A 21,956-nucleotide genomic window follows, 5' to 3' on the forward strand; every position below is an offset into this window, starting at 1 on the left:
GTGGAAGAGCCTGGCCCGAGTGGTGCAGCCCGCAAGGAGCTGCACCGCCTCGCTGTAAGCCTTCGCCGCTCGGGTTCTCAGCTTTGCCCCCTCCTATGGAGATTAAGCGTGAACATACAGAACCAAGAAACTTAGAAGGGGCTTTTTTTTTTTTTCATATCATATTTGCCCTGCTATTTTTTATCGCTACCTCATAGTCTTTTACCACGTTTTTCATCACTGTGAGTACGTGTACTGACTCTTCGTTTAGTTTCCATATTCTCTTCAAGCTTTCATTCCATTTTGCTCAGTGGTAAATGACATTCCCAAACTTGAGCCCTATTCTAAGACTCTCTAGCTCACCTTCACATTGCAAAGCAGCGTCTCCTTTTTCCTGTAGAGCTGTGTGGACTTTGTTACTTATCTTGGGTTTATCCCTAAGATAGAATAGGATTCGTTTTGTTACATTCAAATTTTCATATAGGGGGTTCTTTTCCTTTTACCGGTTTTGTAATGGGGTGAGAAGAACCGGTGTTTGTATCTACTGGTAAAGTTCTTTTTTCGAATTCCTTCATTATTCATGGGTATCTCTTTTCCAAATCTACTCGTGTCAGTGACTTCAATGTGTTGCATAAGTGTTGTTTTTCTTCCTCTGTTAAGTCCAGGAGACTGTCCAGTTGATGGGGTTCAACCTTGGTTATATCTTTTACATAGAGTTCTCCCCATATGAGTCTATTGCTCCTCTTAAAGAACAAGAAAGTTGGCTCTCCTTTTGTGGTCAGTATCTGAAATAGTTTTTCTGCCATTTTAAGAGATCCCTTAAAGTTCTTCAAAATGACAGAGCCATTTGGAGTATTGCTTTTAACAAAGTCTGTTCCTTCCTTAGTTTCTGGATTGTTTCTTTGCTCTCTATCTTCTTCTTCTGATGAGGTTTCTTCCTCATTTTCTGTGTTGTTTCGCATTATTATCTCATTTCCTTCCTCATCTGAACTTGAGGCTTCTGTTTGGCTTTCAGTGTCCTGTTTAATTCGTTTCATTTCTCCTTCTTCCGGCGTGATGGGTCGTTTTGTTGTACTGGTATTGATTTCCATTTCCTCTGTTTCTGTGCTGTTATTGTTGCCTTCCGATTCAATGGTGTAAGATTTCTTAGTGTTCCGTTTCTTTTTCTTCCTAATTTTCCCTTCTGCATTCCTCCCAGTTATTGACTGATTTCCTAATGTAGTCATTGCGATAGCTGGCGGTTGGAGGGCTGGAAAGTCTTCTGATTCCGTTGTTTGTGGTTCGCTTACTGTTTGGCCCTCCTATGGGAGTTGCCAAATGGTGTGCCACCCTTTTTTAATAAATTACTCTGGATTTAGAGAAAGATGTTGAAAGTTTATTTTTCACTTGGTTAGAGTATAATAAATTTAGTTTAAGGCAACTCCTATAGGTAGAAATGACCTGCTAATGCTTCTGCCTGGTATCTCCACTTGGGCCTGGCTCCCACTGAAGAGACCTCAACAAAGGTCGAAACTAGTCTGAGGCCCTTCCCTTATATGCATATCGACATATCCGCAAGGAGATATGTGTTTTGCATTATGGGAGATACTGAGATAGGAGTGTTGGTAGCTTCCTCCACCTTTGCAAGGAGTTCCTGGTGTTGTACCACCTTACCCCAGTCCTGAAGATACTTTCAGGCGCAAACTTTGTTTGCTCACACTTGGATAAAGGATTAAACTAAATTTATTATCACTTTGTATGCTTTAAAAAAATAAATAAATTTCTGCACAAATATTTTCCTTTATTTTTTATACAAGTTGAATGCATGGGAATTGGAGGGTTTTGAAGAATTTCACCTGTTTTGCAACAGTTTTAGATGATTCAATCACCCAGTATGAGACACATCTTGGTTAATGTGCCTGAAGTGGTTCAAAAAACTTTGATCTCTAGAGCAGGGTTCCTAGATTAGATAATCCTTAGCTCACTCATAGCACTAATTTGTAAGCAAAATTTTTACATATTTTTGAAGGTGGGATTCACAGCTGGGGAAAAAAAAATTAAAAAAGATGTTTAGATGTAATTTTGTGTGTGTGTGTGTGTGTGTGTGTGTGTGTGTGTGTGTGTGTGTGTGTGTGTGTGTGTGTGTGTGTGTGTGTGTGCACCTAAACCTACATCATCATTGATTTCCTGGTGTGTATCCTCAAGGGGTATTCAGACTACTGGGATAGCATTACATGATTAGGTTTACATTATTAACATCTCTCAACAATTTTCCTCCAGATTAGTCTATTATTTGTCAGCCCTCCAATATTGATGTATCTAACATTTCGTTCTTCTAAGGCACTTCTGACTGAATCCATCCACTTAGACCTTGGTCTAAGTGGATGAATTCCTCTTAGTCTTTTTCCTGCCATCGTGACATCAAACACCTGTTTTGCTAACTTTCTTCTTCCATTCTGTTTAAGTAACCATATCACCCTAGATTAGTCCTGGTTACATATTCTTGAATGCAAACAATGTTAAGTTCCTTCCTGATGATTAAAAATGATGTCTCAATTTTAATGATTCTGCCATCACAGCATCTGTTCAGGCTCCTAATTTCTCAAAGAATGCTCATATCTGTGGTCTCCAATCTTTGATCAAATTTATTTCTAACCCAACTCTCAGATCCATAACTTAATACTTGAACTTTTTGAATGCCAATATAGTATTTTGGCTAATTTCTCTCTTATTCCATCCAAATTTATTCAGCTGGCTCCCCTCCATACCAGTTTTGTTTATTCTCTTCTCTATTTCCAAATTTACTTTTACCATCATCATCATCATCAAATTCCTGCCATTTACCCTCAAGGGGTGTACAGGATATGACAGTACTACATGAAAAAATTACATCATTACTAACTTCCTATCTACAATTTTCCTCCAAATCAGTCTGTTACTTGTCAAGACTCTAACATTATCAGATCTTATATTTCTATCGTCTAAGGCACTTTGTACCGTATCAATCCACCTATATCTTGGTCTTCCTCTGGGTCGTTTTCCTGCCAACCTGGCAGAAAACACTTGTTTTGCTAATCTTTCCTCTCCCATTCTATTTAAGTGACCATACCACCTGAGATTAGCTCTGCTAACGCACTCCTGGTTGCTGACAATGTCAAGTTCTTTCCTAATATCCTCATTTTTTATATGATATTGCCATTGATGCCATCTGTTCACGCCTCTAATCTTTCTCAGGACTCTCATATCTGCGGTCTCTAGTCTTTGGTCAAGTGTTTTACTTCTGACCCAGCTGTCAGATCCATAAGTTAAAACTTGTTTGAACACTGTCTTGTATACAGCTAATTTAGTGTTCCGACTAATTTCTTTCTTATTCCATATGAATTTATTCAATTGACTTCCTACCATATCAGCTTTGTTGATTCTGTTGTCTATTTCTATATTTAATTTACTATCTTCACTAAAAATCGTGCCTAAGTAGCTGAAATGTTTTACTTGTTCCACAGGTTCTCCATTCACAACAGAGTTGACATTTTCAATGATTCTGCATATTTTCATTGTCTTTGTCTTTTTATTGCTGACCTTCATACCATATCCATTACAACAGTTATTCAATTTAGTCAGAGATTCTTGCAGACTTGTAGCGGATTTATTTAGAAGTATAACATCATCCGCATAAAGCAAAGAGCTGACATTAACATCTCCAATTTTGATATCAGGTTTAATACCACTTTCCTTCATAATGTGATCCATATAGATAATGAATAACAGAGGGGATAATATACATCCTTGTCTCACACCAGATTTAACATTAAACCATCTTCCTGTACTTCCTTCAATTCTAACTGTGACTTGCAACTCAAATAAATACTAAGTGTTGCTTGATTTAATGCCCCATTGACACCATATAACTATACCGTATTGAATAGCTTCTCTCTTCGCACCTTATCATATGCCTTTTCCAGATCTACAAAACTCAAATAGAGATCTTTGTTATATTCCCATGATTTCTCCACTATTTGTCGTAAATGAAGATCTGATCCTGACAGCCTCTATTTGGCCTGAATCCAGCTTGTTCTTCACCAAGCGTTTCTTCCACAATTCTTCTCAACCGTTTCTCAAGTATACTTGCATAGATCTTGCCAGGAACACTCAGTAGGGAAATACCTCTGTAATTCTCACATTCAGTTTTATTTCCCTTTTTATATATGGGTACTATGAGAGCTCTACTCCAATCATCGGGAATTCGTCCCTCTGTCCAGGCTTTCTGAACTATGCAGTGCAGCCACTGTAAGACTTTTATACCACCATACTTCAGCATTTCTGGTCAAATATCATCTACTCCTGCTGCCTTTCCACATTTCAAGCCTTTGATGGCTTTTTCTACTTCAAGTATGGATATGTATTCCTGACTGCATGCCTGGTCAGTATTTTTTACCACTGTGCTGTCATCACTGCTTGTTTCATTTAGGTTTTTCAAAGTAATTACTCCATACTTCAAGGATATCTTTTTCTCTTGTTTTCATGTCACCTTTATCATCTCTAACTCCTTTTACAGCACTTTTTCCTCCATTCCTAAGCTTCTTCAACAACCTCCAGAATATTTTGCCACCTTCTTGATATTTATTTTCTATGTTCTTGCCAAAGTCCTCCCATGACTTTTGTTTAGCTAGTTTTACACACTGTTTAGCTTTCTTACATTTGTCTCTGTATTCTTTAAGAGTAAAAGCTGACTTATTTGCCAGGAACTTTTGATATGCTTTCTTCTTTTCCTTCACTGCCTCTTTAACTTCCTGTGTCCACCAGGAAGTTCTGATTTTTTTATCCTTGCACACAACCTCACCACATGCCTCTCTGGCAGAATCAATCAATGTTTTCTTCAGAGTTTGCCACTGAATCTCCAAGGTTTGATTCCTGTTCTCAAACTCTTTCATTTTCTTTTCAATAATCTTTCTGTATTTTAGTCTACAGTTCACATCTGAGAGCTGCTCAACTTTTATTCGCTTTAAAACTTTCTTACATGTTATTCTTTTCAATATGAAATTCAATTTCATCCTGCTCAAGACTAAATAGTGATCACTTCCAATTTCAAATCCTCTGTACACTCTGGTGTCCTGCACCAGGGAGAAAACATCACTATCAACAATAACATAGTCAATGAGACTTTTCTTATTCCTTGCCTCTTCTCTCCATGTGAATTTGTGCACATTTTTATGTTGGAACATGGTGTTAGTAATAACCAGTCCATGTCCTGAACAGAAATCCAACAGATATTTGCCATTATTATTAGCTTTGCTCTTTTCTCCAAATTTTCCCAAAATATTTTTGTATGTCTCACAATCATTTCCTACTCTGCAATTTAGATCCCCAACAAGGACCAACTTTTCATTTTTCATTGTGTCAGTTGCTTTTTCTAAAGCATCAAAAAATTCCTCCACTTCTACCTTAGTACATCCTTCTGTGGGACCATAGGCACAAATAAGTCTCATTGTCCAGTTCCCCATTCTCATATTTGCCCACATTATTCTACTTGAGACTGACTGCCATTCAAGAAGATTAGCCTCGTATTTTGTGTTGAATACTGTGGCTACTCCTTCTTTTTCTTGATTTTCATTGCCTGAATATAACATTTTGTATTTATTGCTCAGAAAGATCTCACCAGTTTTGGTCTTTTTTGTTTCAGTCACCCCTATTATGTCGATGTGGTACTTATCTAATTCCTCAGCTAGCTCCATTTCTTTGCCATTCAGGCTTCTTACGTTGATAGTACCGATCTTTAACTCTGGTGATGTTGAGTTGGAGTGTGTTTTCAGATATGTTCCAGTAGCTGACTTTTTGCTGTTTGCCCTGGTTCCCTGGCAAAAACAACGGGGGCCTTGTTTAACCGGGCGACGCCCCAGCCGGCATGAAATTTTGTCATGTTGTACCATCATTTTTTATTTTAGTTTAACCAATAAGAATACAATTTGGTCGGCTAAATCCCAAATTGCCAGCCCATCCTCGTTCGTTCAGTATCAAAGTAGATACCCAACAGGGTGCACCACGAGAAGGTGAGGATTGGACATTAGGTCAGAAGCCCTGGTCGGTTCTCCGCATTCCTTTAAAGGCTATGTGGAGCTCTCCTCTCAGTTATACTGCTTTGACCCTTAAGCACCCAATTTAATTTACCATCTTCACTAAAAACTTTGCCTAATAGCCAAAATATTTTTCTTGTTCAATACTCTCCATTCAGAATGCATCTGAAGTTTTGTATGTTCCTACTTGTGTTTATAGTTTGTCTTTTTATTTCTGATTTTCATACCAAATTTGCTACAGCTGTTATTCACTTCAGTTAGGAGTTGTTTAAGAATACAACATCATCTGCATAAAGCCAAATAGCTAAGTTTGATATCTCCAATTCTAATATCAGGTTCGGTGCTACTTTCTTTAATAATGTAATCCATGTAGATGATGAATAAGAGTGGAGATAATGTGCATCCTTGTCTTACACCTGATTTTTCATAAAACCATCTTCCTGCATTCCCTTCAATTGTAACTGCTGACTTACATATAAATATAGACTATGTATTGCTCTGTATAATGATCAATTTACCCCCTATAACCATACTGTTTTGAGAAGCTTTTCCCTGGGCCTCTTTTTCAGATCTACAAAACTTAGTACAGATCCTTGTCATATTCCCATGATTTCTCAACTGGTTGTTGTACAGTGAAAATCTGTTACTGACAAACCTGAATCCAGTTTGTTCTTCTCCCAGTTTCTCTTTCACAAATTTTGTCAGCCTCTTTTTGTGTGTTTGCATAAACCTTACCTAGAACACTTAGTAGTGAAATTCCTCTGTAATTCTGATATTCAGCTTTATTCCCTTTTTTATAGAGGGGGAACTATGTGAGCACTACTCCAATCATCTGGAATTTGACCTGACAAGCCCCTCTGAATTATTCAAAACTTTCATACCTCTATATTTGAGCATTTCTGGTCAGATTTAGATATCTACTCCCCTTGCCTTCTCACATTTCAAGTTTTTGATGGCATTTTCTACCTTAACTATTAATGCTTGAGGTAGAAAACGTATTTCAGAAACAGAAAATTAATGTAAAATAATATTAAGAGCAAGATAAATCCATTATGCTTTTCAGTGTGAATTTTAAAAATCATGTTATATTTTTCTTTTAGTGAATTTAATATTTTTTTCTTCCATTTAGCATCTTTTAAGGTTGTTGCTGGTGTCACTGACTGGCATAGCAGTAATAGCAATTCCAAATTTTGCTACTCTAATGGCCTTAATTGGAGCAACATGTTGTTCACTCTTAGCCTTCATTCTTCCTGGAGTCTTTCATATTCTTCTGTTTAAGGAGTGAGTTACATAAGCGACTTCTTTTTGCTATTTTATTTTATTTAATATTTTATCTTTTGTTCTTGTAAGCTTATATGCCTGATAACTCAGTTTAAAATGCTACCTCTCTGAATTTAAATATTTATTTTGAATATAGTAAAATTTGTGAATATTAGTTTATATGAAATTTCTTATGGAGAAAAATTATGAACAAAGAGTTAATTATTATGAGCAGCTAAGAGGTGTGATCAAACCTGAAAGATGAGTCAGTTTTTAATATAAATTAATATAAAAAAAAGGAAATGGTCATATACAATCATAAAGGTGCATTTCACAGTCTCATTCTTGTATGAGGGGGGTGCTTAAGGGTCAAAGCTGTATAACTGAGAGGAGACCTCCACATAGCCTATAAAAGAATGCGGAAAACGGACCAGGGCTTCTGACCTAATGTCCAATCCTCATCTTCTCGTGGTGCACCCTGTTGATTATCTACTTGGATACCGAACGAACGAGAATGGGCTGGCAATTTGGGGTTTAGCCGACCAAATTGTAATCTTATTGGCTTAAACCAGTATAGAAAATGATGGTACAACATGACAGAATTTCATGTCCTGTACCAGGGAGAAAACATCACTATCAACAATAACATAGTCAATGAGACTTTTCTTATTTCTTGCCTCTTCTCTCCATGTGAATTTTTGCACATTTTTATGTTGGAACATGGTGTTAGTAATAACCAATCCATGTCCTGAGCAGAAATCCAACAGAAATTTGCCATTATTATTAGCTTTGTTCTTTTCCCCAAATTTTCCCAAAATATTTTTGTATGTCTGACAATCATTTCCTACTCTGCTATTTAGATCCCCAACAAGGACCAACATTTCCTTTTTCATTGTGTCAGATGCTTTCTCTAAATCCTCAAAAAAATTCCTCTACTTCTACCTTAGTAGAACCTTCTGTGGGACCATAGGCACAAATAAGTCTCATTGTCCAGTTCCCCATTCTCATATTTGCCCACATTACTCTACTTGAGACTGCCTGCCATTCAAGAAGATTAGCCTCGTATTTTGTGTTGAATACTATGGCTACTCCTCCTTTTCCTTGATTGTCATTGTCTGAATATTCAGACAATGAATATTCAGATATTCAGGGGGGGGGCTTGTTTAACTGGGTGATGCCCCTATGGGGCATCGCCCAGTTAAACAAGGCCCCCCCCCCGTTGTTTTTGACAGGGAACCAGAGCGAACAGCGAAAAGCCAGCTACTGGAACAAATCCTAAAACACATCCCAACTCAACATCCGCAGAGTTAAAGATCGGTACTATCAACATAAGAAACCAGAATGGCAAAGAAATGGAGCTAGCTGAAGAATCAGATAAGTACCAGATCGACATAATAGGGAGTGACTGAAATAAAAAAGACAAAAACTAGTGAGATCTTTCTGAGCAATAAATACAAAATGTTATATTCAGGAAATGACAATCAAGGAAAATGAGTAGTCATAGTATTCAACACAAAATATGAGGCTAATCTTCTTGAATGGCAGGCAGTCTCAAGTAGAGTAATGTGGGCAAATATGAGAATGGGGAAGCAGACAATGAGACTTATTTGTGCCTATGGTCCCACAGAAGGTTCTACTAAGGTAGAAGTGGAGGAATTTTTTGAGGCTTTAGAAAAAGCAACTGACAAAATGAAAAAGGAAAAGTTGGTCCTTGTTGGAGATCTAAATAGCACAATAAGAAATCATTGTCAGACATACAAAAATATTTTGGGAAAATTTGGAGAAAAGAGCAAAGCTAATAATGGCAAACACCTGTTGGATTTCTGCTCAGGACATGGACTGGTTATTACTAACACCATGTTCCAACATAAAAATGTGCAGAAATTCACATGGACAGAAGAGACAAGAAATAAGAAAAGTCTCATTGACTATGTTATTGTTGATAGTGATGTTTTCTCCCTGGTGCAGGACACCAGAGTGTGCAGAGGATTTGATATTGGAAGCGATCACTATTTAGTCTTGAGCAGGATGAAATTGAATTTCATATTGAAAAGAATAACATGTAAGAAAGTTTTAAAGCGAAAAAAGTTGAGCAGCTCTCAGATGTGAACTGTAGACTAAAATACACAAAGATTATTGAAGAAAAAATGAAAGAGTTTGAAAACAGTAACCAAACCTTGGAGATTCAGCGGCAAGTCTTGAAGAAAACCCTCATTGATTCAGCCAGAAAGGCATGTGGTGAGGTTGTCTGCAAGGATAGAAAAATCAGAACTCCATGGTGGACACAGGAAGTTAAAGAGGCAGTGAAGGAAAAGAAGAAAGCATATCAAAAGTTCCTGGCAAATAAATCAGTTTTTGGTCTTAGAGAATACAGAGAGAAATGTAAGAAAGCGAAACACTGTGTAAAACTAGCTAAACAAAAGTCATGGGAGGACTTTGGCAAGAACATAGAAAATAAATATCAAGAAGTGGTAAGATATTCTGGAGGTTGTTGAAGAAGCTTAGAAATGGAGGAAAGAGTGCTGTAAAAGGAGTTAGAGATGAGAAAGGTGAGATGAAAACAGGAGAAAAAGATATCCTTGAAGTATAGAGTAATTACTTCGAAGAATTGCTAAATGAAACAAGCAGTTAGAGAACAGTGGTAAAAAACACTCAATCCATACTTGAAATAGAAAAAGCCATCAAAGTCTTGAAATGTGGAAAGGCAGCAGGAGTAGATGATATTTGACCAGAAATGCTGAAGTATGGTGGTATAAAAGTCTTACAGTGGCTTCACTGCATAGTTCAGAAAGCCTGGACAGAGGGAAAAATTCCCGATGATTGGAGTAGAGCTCTAATGGTACCCATATATAAAAAGGGAAATAAAACTGAATGTGAGAATTATAGAGGTATTTCCCTACTGAGTGTTCCTGGCAAGATCTATGCAAGTATACTTGAGAAACGGATGAGAAGAATTGTGGAAGAAAAGCTTGAAGAACAAGCTGGATTCAGGCCAAATAGAGGCTGTGAGGATCAGATCTTCACTTTACGACAAATAGTTGAGAAATCATAAGAATATAATAAAGATCTGTATTTAAGTTTTGTCGATCTGGAAAAGGCATATGACAAGGTGCCAAGAGAGAAGCTATTCAATACGCCACAGTTATGTGGTGTCAATGGGGCATTACATCAAGCAATACTTAGTTATTATTTGAGTTGTAAGTCAGCAGTTAGAATTGAAGGAAGTACAGGAAGAGGGTTAATGTTAAATCTGGTGTGAGACAAGGATGTACATTATCCTCTCTGTTATTCATTATCTATATGGATCACATTATGAAGGAAAGTGGTATTAAACCTGATAGCAAAATTGGAGATGTTAATATCAGCTCTTTGATTTATGTGGACGATGTTATACTTATCAATAAATCTGCTACGAGTCTGCAAGATATCTTGACTAAATTGAATAACTGTTGTAATAGATATGTATGAAAATCAGCATTAAAATGACAAAGACAATGAAAATAGGTAGAATTGTTGAAAATGTCAACTGTGTTGTGAACGGGGAACCTGTGGAACATGTAAAACATTTCTGCTACTTAGGCACGATTTTTACTGAAGATGGTAAATTAAACAACCGAATCAACAAAGCTGGTATGGTAGGCAGTCAATTGAATAAATTCATATGGAATAAGAGTGAAATTAGTCAGAACACTAAATTAGCTGTATACAAGACAGTGTTCAAATGTTTTAACTTATGGATCTGAGAGCTGGGCTAGAAGTAAAACACTTTACCAAAGGCTAGAGACCGCAGATATGAGAGTCCTGAGAAAGATTAGAGGCGTGAACAGATGGCATCAATGGCAATATCATATTAAAAACGAGGATATTAGGAAAGAACTAGACATTGTCAGCATCCAAGTATGGGTTAACAGAGCTAATCTCGGGTGGTATGGTCACTTAAACAGAATGAGCGAGGAAAGATTAGCAAAACAAGTGTTCTCTGCCAGGTTGGCAGGAAAACGACCCAGAGGAAGACCAAGATATAGGTGGATGGATACGGTACAAAGCGCCTTAGACGATAGAAATATAAGATCTGATAATGTTGGAGTCTTGATAGACTGATTTGGAGGAAAATTGTAGATAGGAAGTTAGTAATGATGTAAATTTTTTCATGTAGTACTATCATATCCTGTACACCCCTTGAAGGTATGTGTCAAGAATTTGATGATGATGATGATTCTTGTATAATGATACTGTTCATTTTGCACTATCTGCTTGTGAAACTTGATCCTCAACATTCCCAATACCCAAACATTTGAAGTTCCTTTTCATTTGAACTTCAATATTTACAACTCAGAATGGCTTGTATTCTCTATTTGCACCAAACTAAATGGCAGAGATGTTGTGCTGCCAGTAACAAACTTTCACAAATTATCCATATGCTCACTAGAATGCTCAATAATTATCTTCTCTCCCTTGATCTTTTCCTAACCAGTTCTGATACATATGATGTAGATGTTAGCTCTCCTCTTGGTAATTCTAGCCCTAAACCCCTATCCAGGCAATTTCAGCCCTAAGTGCCAAAGCAGTCACGATTTCTCCATATTGCAAGTGGCTTGAAACCAGAACTCCATCTACAATATATCAAGCTTTCGTTAAAGAGTTATGGAAAAGATGTGCTATTTGTGTAGAAATTGGCAATACTGATTGCATTTTAATGGAACCTTGTGTAGTTTTGATAGCTGCGTGATAGTTAAATATCTTCCTGCTACTCCTAGCCTCTTGTCCTATAATGCTAAATGGGATGAACTGTGTGACTTCTACTTCTTTCCTTTCCTTTGGCAACTACTATTTCACTCTTCAGATCCAAACACCTGCTCCAACCAAATAACTGAAATAATTCTTACTAGAATAGAAGTCTCTTCCACTCTGAAGCCCACATTATACTTTGTTTTTCAACAAATGCCAAAGCAGTCAAGTATTCTCCATATTGCAAGTGGCTTGAAACCAGAACTCCATCTGCAATGTACCAAGCTTTCGGTAAAGAGTCATGGAAAAGATGTGCTATTTTGTGTAGAAATTGGCAATACTGATTGCATTTTAACAGAATCTTGTGTAGCTTTGATTGTTTATCATAGCTACGTGACTGTAGGACTTTGTTGGTTTCTTACTGATTTGAAGAATGGTTCAATGTTGTGAGTGCAACATATATATGTGGCCAAATGCAAAAAATATGTTTGTGGAGAGACTGAACAGGAGACGAGAGAAGGTATGGATTGGTAGAAAGTGAAATATTTTGTTACACTGTGAGTTATCAGTGAATGGAAAACAAACTGACAGAATATGTTAATTTATTTTTAATGGTATTAATGAGAACACAGACTGATAAGAAGATAATAGCTTATTGCTGATATTTCGCTGGTATTATATCCAGCATCTTCAGAGCACAAAAACAGTTTGTCAGAAAACAACAACAATCTGGAACAGTTGGCACAATTTCAACAGACAACACAAAGACTAAAGTCCTAATTGGGCCCATTTATGTGGGGGGGGGGAGAGACAGAGAGAGAAAGCAGATATTAATTAGGTCTTAAGAGGAATGTGTAAGATGTTTCGAGTACTGTGACAAGCTGTTTTTGTGCTTTGAAGATGCTGGATATAATACTAGCAAAATATCAGTAATAAGTGATTATTTTCTTATCAGTCTGTGTTCTCATTAGTACTGTTAAAAATAAATTAACATGAACAACAAGCACATAAGCCTTTCCACGTGTTTGAGACTGACAGAATGAAAGCTAGCTTAAATATGTCTGCAAAAGACTGTGTGAATAACAAAACAAAAGTGAGTGAGAGTTTGGGATAGAAGGAATTGAATGAAGAAAGAAAAATGATGATTATTGAAGCAAGTGAGTGAGAGTCGGGAAGCGAAACAAAGGAATGGTGGAACAAGAAAGCAGGAGCGACAGAGTGAAATTGCTAGAATGTGAGATTTGAAGAACAAACCATTCAGAATGAGAAATGATACAAGGAGTATGCACAGTAATATCAGAGAGATATTACTGTGCATCTGATAGTAATATCTGAGAGAGCTCACAGGATCTATTTTCCAGGAGGGAGACTGAGCAAGATAATTGATACCTTAGATATGAGAAGCAAAAGAGCAAGAGACTTGGAGGTGGTTGTGGGAACAAATGATCTGGTTGGACATAAGAAGAATGTAAGGATGGATATCAGCAAAATCTACGAAAGATCAGCTCCCTCCTCTCTCTCTGCCTGGAGTTTACAAAGTACCCTGTTCCTGTAAGCTTGCATACTTTGGACAGACAGGCCGATCAGCATCCATCCGCCTGGAGGAACACAAGTCGTACATCGTTAAACACAACTATGGCCATTCAGGCTTGGCTGACCATGTTTTGGACACCACCCACAGAGTATCATGGAAGAAAACCACCATGCTCCACCACAGCAAATTCAAGAAAGAGAGACTTTTCTTAGAAGCAGCAGCAGCAGCTCTCAGAAACTAACCAAATCTTAACAAATACGGTTGCATTAAGCTTCCGAAGATTTGGGAAACACTCATCACCAGAGGTCCCACCTTACATTCCAGGCCACCTACTACCGCCTTTAGAGGGCGCTCCACCTAGATAGGACTTTAGTGTCACCCACGTGGTTGGGCTTAGTATTGTAAGTTTTTGTGTGCATGTTACATTAATTGTTTTTGTAATCCCCGTAGATGTCCTAGTGACTAGGACGAAATATAGGAAGTATTAAATTCTATTTTAATTCTTTTTGAGTGTTGTAAAAAATCCATTAAACCTCCAACATAATGTCCTCACAGCACTTAAGCCTCTACGCACACAAAAAAAAAAAAAAAAAAAAAAGATGGATATCAGCAAATTATCAAGGAGTGTGAAAGGTAACAGTGTGGTAGGAAAGGCTGTCAGTGTGTAGCCAAAATAGAATAATGACAAGTTGAGATGGATAGCAAGAATCGTGATGAGTATATGGGCAGACCTAAGCAAGAAGGAAGTGTAGTTTGAAGATGTGCAACATGTATTTGAGGGAAGTATGAATTTGTATAAAAGCAACAAATTGTATTTCAGTGGCTTTGGTGTGAGTCAACAGGAGAGACCCTTGCTAAAAAAAAAGGAAGGGAAGTAAGAGGTAAAGTGAAAGATCAGAAGAGTTGAACAGATGAGACCAAAGTGCTTGTTAACAGAAATGGTAGTAGTGCTAGAAATGATGAGAGAATGGAAATGCAAGAGGTACAGGGATATAGAGGAGGAGGAGTCAGGGTGGACAGGAAAACGTGGGATGAGGACAGTGGATGTTGGAAGTAATAGTGAATATGTGTATTGGGATGATCAGCACAGGAATGGAATGGCCTGAGATGTGAGTGGGGTGGGGTAGTTGAGTCTGAAGATATATCTTCATAGTAAGTGCAGGTAAGTGTAGTGGGGAAATTACAACCAACAGGTTGCATGGATAGGACTGATTATAGACCTAAAAGGTGAACTGCTGCTGCTGTGTTTAAATATGAATGCAGGAACATCAGAAATAAAGATGAAATGTTTTAGTGATTGATTTTAGTTATTTGCCTCCCCCTCCCCCAAAAAATGCCCAAGAAATTATTATTATTATTTGACACCTCCAGGGAGTCCAAGGACTCATTGAGGGAGGGCACCTGTTTAACAACTCCGTCTCCACCATTTAATCACCAACTGACTGCAACTACACCAATGCTATCTACTGCCGACCACCATTGTATTTCCACAGACAGTCGCAAACATCCATGCCCGTGGTGGGATTCGAACCTGCAGCCTTTTGGCTGGAGAGCAGATATGCTATCCACTTGGCCAACCAGGCCAGCAAAAATATTATTACATCACACCTCTAGGGAGTTCAAAGACTTATCAAGGGAGGGTGCCTACTCTACAGCTGTGTCTCCACCACTCAAACCACAACTACTTTCATCATCCACAGCAATGCCATCTGCCGTTCACCACCACTCATATGTTCACAGACAATTACAAACATCCATGCCCACAGAGGGATTCGAACTCGCATCCTTTCGGCTGGAGAGCGGATATGCTAAACACTCGGCCAACCAGGCTGGCAAGTCTTACTTGACATGCTGTTCTTTCTCCGCTAAGAATGCAGTGAATTTTTTTCTTTAATTTGATCTTATTGGCTACAAGCTGCATTTGATAGTATTCCACAGGTAAGGAAGTCACTAATTCTGAGTAGAGAGTGCAAGTCTAATAAATGTGAGACATTTCTTGGTATCCTCGGTATCTTTAATTTGTCGTGTGGTGGGTGCTAAGCAGGATTATAGTCGGGTAAATTGTAAATGTTTGTGTCAGTAAGTAATTCCTACATTTTTTTGCAACATACTGCTCCATGTTCATGTTGTGTTTTAGGAGCACTGACTATTCCTAATGAGCATTTTTTAGATATTGTGTTGTTGTTTGCTTTTGGGAAATATGGCTGTTATTAGGATGCAGATTAAATCTGTAGCATCTTTAGTTCATTTTTCACATTAGCTACGATGCAAATCTTGAGGATATTACATGGAGATAAGGCAAACTGGAAAGCTTTGAACAAGATGTTAACTTCACTATATTGTAAGCACCTGTGGAGATATATTAATCATGACCTTATTGAGAGATACATACTTGACGTGCTATTCTTTCTCAGCTAAGGTGCTGAATTTTTTCTTTAATTTGCTCTTATTGACTACGGAAATTGAATAAGCTGCATTTGATAGATTCTGAGTGGAGAGTGCAAGTCTAATCTAAATCCTAATCAGCATAACAAATCATGATATTACATCAGGTTTAGTCATGTATCATTAAAAACTGGTGCACATAAATCTTTGGTGCTCACGGTGCTTACTTATCACCATAATAGCCATCATAATGTCACATTAATTGCATGCCCATACAAAGGTGTTGGTCTGTTTCAAATATTTTATATTACTCTTATTGTTAATTTGTGTGTTACTTAATTCAGTTAACATAACATTAGGTTAATTTTTATTTTACTCTCCTGAAGAAGTGTACTGTAATGCACATAAAACTAGTACAAATTTAAACTTAAAATAATGGTTCTATGAATAATCTCTATGTGGAATATATACAGAACATAAATTTTCTTAAAAAATTTTTTCAGTCAGATTTTACTGAACAGTTATTCAGTTCTCACTATAGTAAACTCATAAGGGACCCAAAGTAATAGTTCGTTTTGATGGAGGGTTTGCTATAATGAATTTCCTTTAAAATTATTACATTGAGAGGTAACTCTTTAACTAACCCAGTTGGATAAGTGAATACCATCTCTACTCTTCAGCCAGACATCAGCAGTTTGTGGGTTATAATCCCCCTGTGACATGGAAGTTTGTGAACATCTGTAGGTAGCAGATGATTTTCTTTGTTTGATGTGAGACAATTTTGTTTATTGGAGCCTTGAGGTGACTTGAAAATTTCTTTGATTTTTAGAGCAGGAGAATTAGATAATCTTACCTTTCACATGTGTATAGCACTACCACCCATTTATGGGCAGAACTAACATAAAAAAAAATAAAAAATAAAAATTCTATATAGAAGAGTTGTAAGATTATATTGTTTTTTGTTTATCACAACATGGGCTGTTGTTCTCACCATACCTGTCTTGCCAATTAAATGGATTATGGAGCAGTTTGACATAGAGGATCACTACAAATTAGCATGATCAGAGACTTTCAGGGAGTTGAGGACTAATTGAGGGAGGAAAAATACATCACCCACATGGAAAACTGTCTTATCTTCTCATAAACTCATTCACATGAGATGCACTCACCACTTCAACAGAAACTGTTACACACTTGCTCACTCACTGCTCTGAGAGAGTTAAAAAATCTAACCTTCACTGCTTTTTTAACTGCTTACAAAGTCAACTTCCACGGATGCCCATTGTCTCCCCCACCTCCATTTAATGAAAATTTTCATCAACCAATATCCTGTAAATACCTTTAGAAGTGTATAGGCTTCTATCATATATCCTCTCCTTCTCATTTTTATCAGCATATGCAGACCACATGCTCTCACTATATTCTCATGATCTACACTACATAATCCTGATATCCATCTTCATAATTAACCTTTCCACAGTTTTTTTTTATTTCTTTGGAACCCAGGAGAACAAATCTGAGGAGATCTTATTCATTTCTTGCTTAATAAGATTGCACATCCATTTCACTCTTTTCCTATTTGTTCTTCGAATTCTGTATCATTTACACATCTTTTCAAAACTTCCTGTGCACTACTGATATCCTTCCCATTTGGTAACTGATATCATGGGAATGAACATAGTATTCTCTTGAGTTTGTTATAATTTCTAGCTCTGTAGTTTAAAATATTGCCAGCCTGGTTGGCAGAGTAGTTAGCATACTTGCTCTCCAACCAACATGCTGCGGGTTCGAATCCCACCATGGGCATGGATGTTTGTGATTGTCTTCAGGTGGAAGATGAATGTCATCATCTGGTGTGAGACCACAGCTCAGCTTATTGGAGGCCTGAAGTGGCTTGAAAAAGTTGTGTGTTTGGTCTCTAGAGCAGGGTTTCCCTATTTAGATAAATAAATAAAAAAAATACAATATATATATATATATATATATATATATATATATATATATAAATTGATAAAAATAGGGAAAAAACATCCTCAGCCCATCCGTGGTACAAATTGTACCATTGGTTTACTAATTAACTTTTCGTAGGTGGAAGCAACATAAAAAAAATAATAATAAATAAAAAAATAACCTTTCCTAATTTGGAACATCTATAGACTTAGCTGCCACCCTTTTTGATGCTATGATTAAATCTAACACTCTGTTCCTTCTTTCAAGCTTAATGAAGGAGAATTCATTAAGCTTGAAAGAAGGAACAGAGTGTTAGATTTGCTATAAGTTTTCTCTCTAATCTATTCAATGTTTGGATAACTTAGTCATTTTTAATGATTACTCATTTAGACCAATAACAGTAATTTGGCAGTGCATTTCATTGCTTCGGCATCTGTACTGTGAGCTCTATATTAACACCCCCACCATGTAAATAGAAATAGGGTTATTAAAGATCCAACCTTATTTCAGTGCTAAATATATGTAGAAACTTATATTTGAAAGTTTCAAAAATTTGATCAGAGTTTGAGAATACAATCCTTGGCATCAGAGTTGCCTTTGCTTGCATAATTTAAAAAACACAAGCACTACTTACACGTCCATATATTTGCTTTTATTAGTACTTTTCAGAAGGATTCACTGGTCTGACAATTGTTTCAAACTAGTTGGTTCTCTTCAGAGTCCAGGTAAAAACCCTAGACTAGTGAAACTTTTATCAAAAGCACCAACATATTTATCAACCAACCTTCTTAAAAATTAATATCAGAGTAGCTTTCAAGCTATGGTGAAAGCCTTTACCATATATTACTGCCTTTAGGAAAATGTAATTCTATAAACATCCAGAAGTCTACAGAACTCCTTGTTCCTGTGGTTTTTCCTTATATAGGTCAGACTGGCAGAAGTTTTGAAATAAGAAACGCTAGTAATATAACTGATAACAGGAAGGAAAGGTTAGGTCTGGCTTACCACTCTTCCAACACATACCATGATAGCAATTGGAACAAAGCCTCTATGCCATATATAGAGGATAACTTTCTTTCTTGTCACTTTAAAGAATCCAGCATTGTTATATTTTTTACATGACTTGTTCAGAAACCAATGGTTTCATGAACATGACTTGTTCTCACATTTGGCATAGTGCACCAAAAACCTCCCATAGAAGTCTTGTATTCTGAAAAGAGCTATTTGCTTAATAGGAGACCCTTATTTCACTGAATCCCTCCATCATTTTCCCATAGATGCTGTGTCTCTGTCATTACGTCTTGTCTCTACTCATGTATATATAGAGGGTGCATATACATGAGTAGAGGAAAGAAATATACTTTCCTCTACTCATGTATATACACCCTCTGTCCAAAAGAAACTGAACTTTTGATAGAAAATAAAACACAGGCCAATTATAATTATTTAAATCATTTATTTCAATCAATATACACTCCCTCAGCTTCGATACAGCATTTTTGGCATGGTCAATTAATTCGTTAAATGAGTTTTTTTATATTGGTTTTTGGGATATTGTTGAGGGCCGTGGTTACTGCCACCTGAATGTTTTCAAAGGTGTCATATCACTTTCCTTTCATTGGCAAATGAAGTCAGGGGAAGAGAAAGAAGTCACAGGGTGCTAAATCAGGTGAATACGGTGAGTAATCCAACACACAAACTTGGTTTTTGCTCTAAAACTGTCTCACAATATTCGAATGATGAGATGGTGCATTATTGTGCAAAAGTGACCAGCTGCCTGCATCACGATATTCGTGCCGCCGTACACGAAAAATTCTTGGTATCAATCACTTCAAAACTTTGGGATAAAACTCACCATTGACTGTTTGACCAGGGAATGAATTCTTTGTGGATAATGCCTTTGGAATCGTAGAAACAAATCAGCATTGTCTTTACTTTTGACTTCTCCAAGGGACTTTTTTTCAGATGCCATTCTTCTGGTGGTCCCCACTCAGCACTCGCTCTGTTTCAGGCACATACTCAAAACACCATGTTTCGTCACCAGTAACGATCGTTTCAACAAAGTTTGAGTCCTTATGAGCAGTTTTAATGAGATCCTTGCAGTCTTCAATTCGATACATTTTTTGGTCCCTGGTCAACTTGTGGGGAACAAATCGTGAATTCGGCTTACGAAGGTCCAAACTCTCAGTCAAAATGTTGTGCACAGTTGATTTTGGAACCCCTAATTCATCTTCAATCAACCTCACAGACAATTTCAGGTTTTATTTGATGAAATCACGCACCTTTTGGATGTTAATTTTGCTCAGTCCAGTTTTTGGACGGCCCAACTTTTTGTCATCCTCAAGCGTTCTCACTACCACTTTGAAATCACTTAAACCACTCGTAAACTTGAGTACATGATAAGCATTCATCACTGTATGCTTTTTTGAAGCATTGGATACATTCCGGTAAAACTTTTACCAAGTTTAACACAAAAAGTCAGTCGCAGGTCTCTGGTTGAAACTCATTTTCCGACCGTTCGTCAAAACACACTGCACTCTTGGCACTAGAACTTGGCTTTTAATGAAACAAATGTCATAAACAGTTGACACAACACTAATGAAGGTAGCCGCTTTCAACAACAAAAAGATACAACAGGTGGTGCCACTTGTTTCTTCTATTTTTGAAAAGTTAGGTTTCTTTGTAGACAGAGGGTGTACAAACATGTATTGTATGTCTACAGTTCATAGAACCATCTCTGGGAGATTGCCAAGAAGAGTCAATTCATGTTGAAGGGGAGAAAGAAATAAAGGATGTACGAATTGATCACCAACACACATGAAATCACCTGCTTTATACGTAAAATTTTCCAACTGTTATACAAGCAAAATAGTTACCACTTTAATTTTCCGACGTGCAATAATAAACAACTAATCCCACATGACGGATTGATTACCCTATTATCGGAATGGATTCTCCTTTTTCTGACATGTGCACAAGTGTCAAAGGATCTCGCATCTGTGGGCATACAGTATATACAAACAAGCAGTAGCTGGTTAACATTCACATACAGTTCTACACCAAACCAACGTCTCATTCTCTTCCTTCATTCCAGTTTTCCCCAATGAGTACAACACCATCTCTTTAAGAAATTCATAAATAGATTCCTTAATTCTCTCTAATTGCTTGTCCACATACAATATTATCATGATATAGGTCTTGAGTCCTCCAGTGTGTGTGTGGGGGGGGGGGGGTTGTTTTATATATATGAGGTGCTATCAAAAAGAAACAGGACTAGGCTAATAAAATCTTTACAACTTACCCAATTTATATTTGGGCTCAACTCCTTTCAAAGCAGTTCCCTTCCAAACGCTTTCTGCAAGTCTTTTTGTTGATGCACTGCTTGTCATTCATCTTGGATCTCCTTAATGGTGTCAAACTGCCACTTTTCATCTTCAGTTTCATTTTTGGAAACAAAAAGAAGTCACAAGGAACTAAATCTGGTGAGTAAGGAGAATGTGGGATGACAGACAAAACCTCTTGCATTGTTAAGGCATTGTGGGAGGGAGCATTGCTGTAGTGATGGAGCCAGTTTCTGCTTTGCCACAGTTCCAATCTTTTATAACAAGCATCTTCTTTCAACTGCCTTAAAATGTTGCAGTAGAATTCTACATTCACCATCTGACTGGGTGGGACAAATTTTCAATGCACAATTCCCTTAATGTCGAAAAAGACAATCATCATGCTCCTGACATTGCCATCTTGGGGAATGTGGACTCTTCCACTGCAGCGATTACTGCTTTGTCTCTGGGTCATATCTGTAATCCTAAGTCTCATCCTTTGTGATGACCCTTGAGATAAAAGTTGGGTCATCAATGGCCTTTGACGAAGATCTTGACAGACGTTCACACAGTGTTCCTTCTGGTCAGAAGTCAAGAGACAGGAAACAAACTTAAAAGGTGAATGCCACTCAAAACAGTGAAAGTATGGCATATCTTCCCATTAAGTACATCATTAATTAAATAATTGTATTAATAATATTCATACTTTTTCCTAAAATATTTTTCTTTTGGATTTGAATGTAATTTTTA

At 37.2% G+C, this 21,956-nt stretch overlaps 1 protein-coding gene across 2 annotated transcripts in view; it reads left to right on the forward strand.

Annotated features, from left to right (window-relative positions):
• LOC150099954 (uncharacterized) overlaps positions 1 to 21,956 on the forward strand; it is a 257,685-nt gene that overhangs the window by 234,843 nt on the left and 886 nt on the right. For both annotated transcript variants that reach the window (XM_090402731.1, XM_090402732.1), the window contains one exon: positions 7,159 to 7,310. In XM_090402731.1, coding sequence (XP_090258857.1) covers positions 7,159 to 7,310 — 152 coding nt within the window. The remainder of the gene's footprint in view (positions 1 to 7,158; positions 7,311 to 21,956) is intronic.

The sequence above is a fragment of the Typopeltis vanoorti genome, chromosome 13 (genome assembly GCF_054136105.1).
Source record: "Typopeltis vanoorti isolate ZY-2024b chromosome 13, IOZ_Tvanoo_1.0, whole genome shotgun sequence".
NCBI lineage: Eukaryota > Metazoa > Arthropoda > Arachnida > Uropygi > Thelyphonidae > Typopeltis > Typopeltis vanoorti.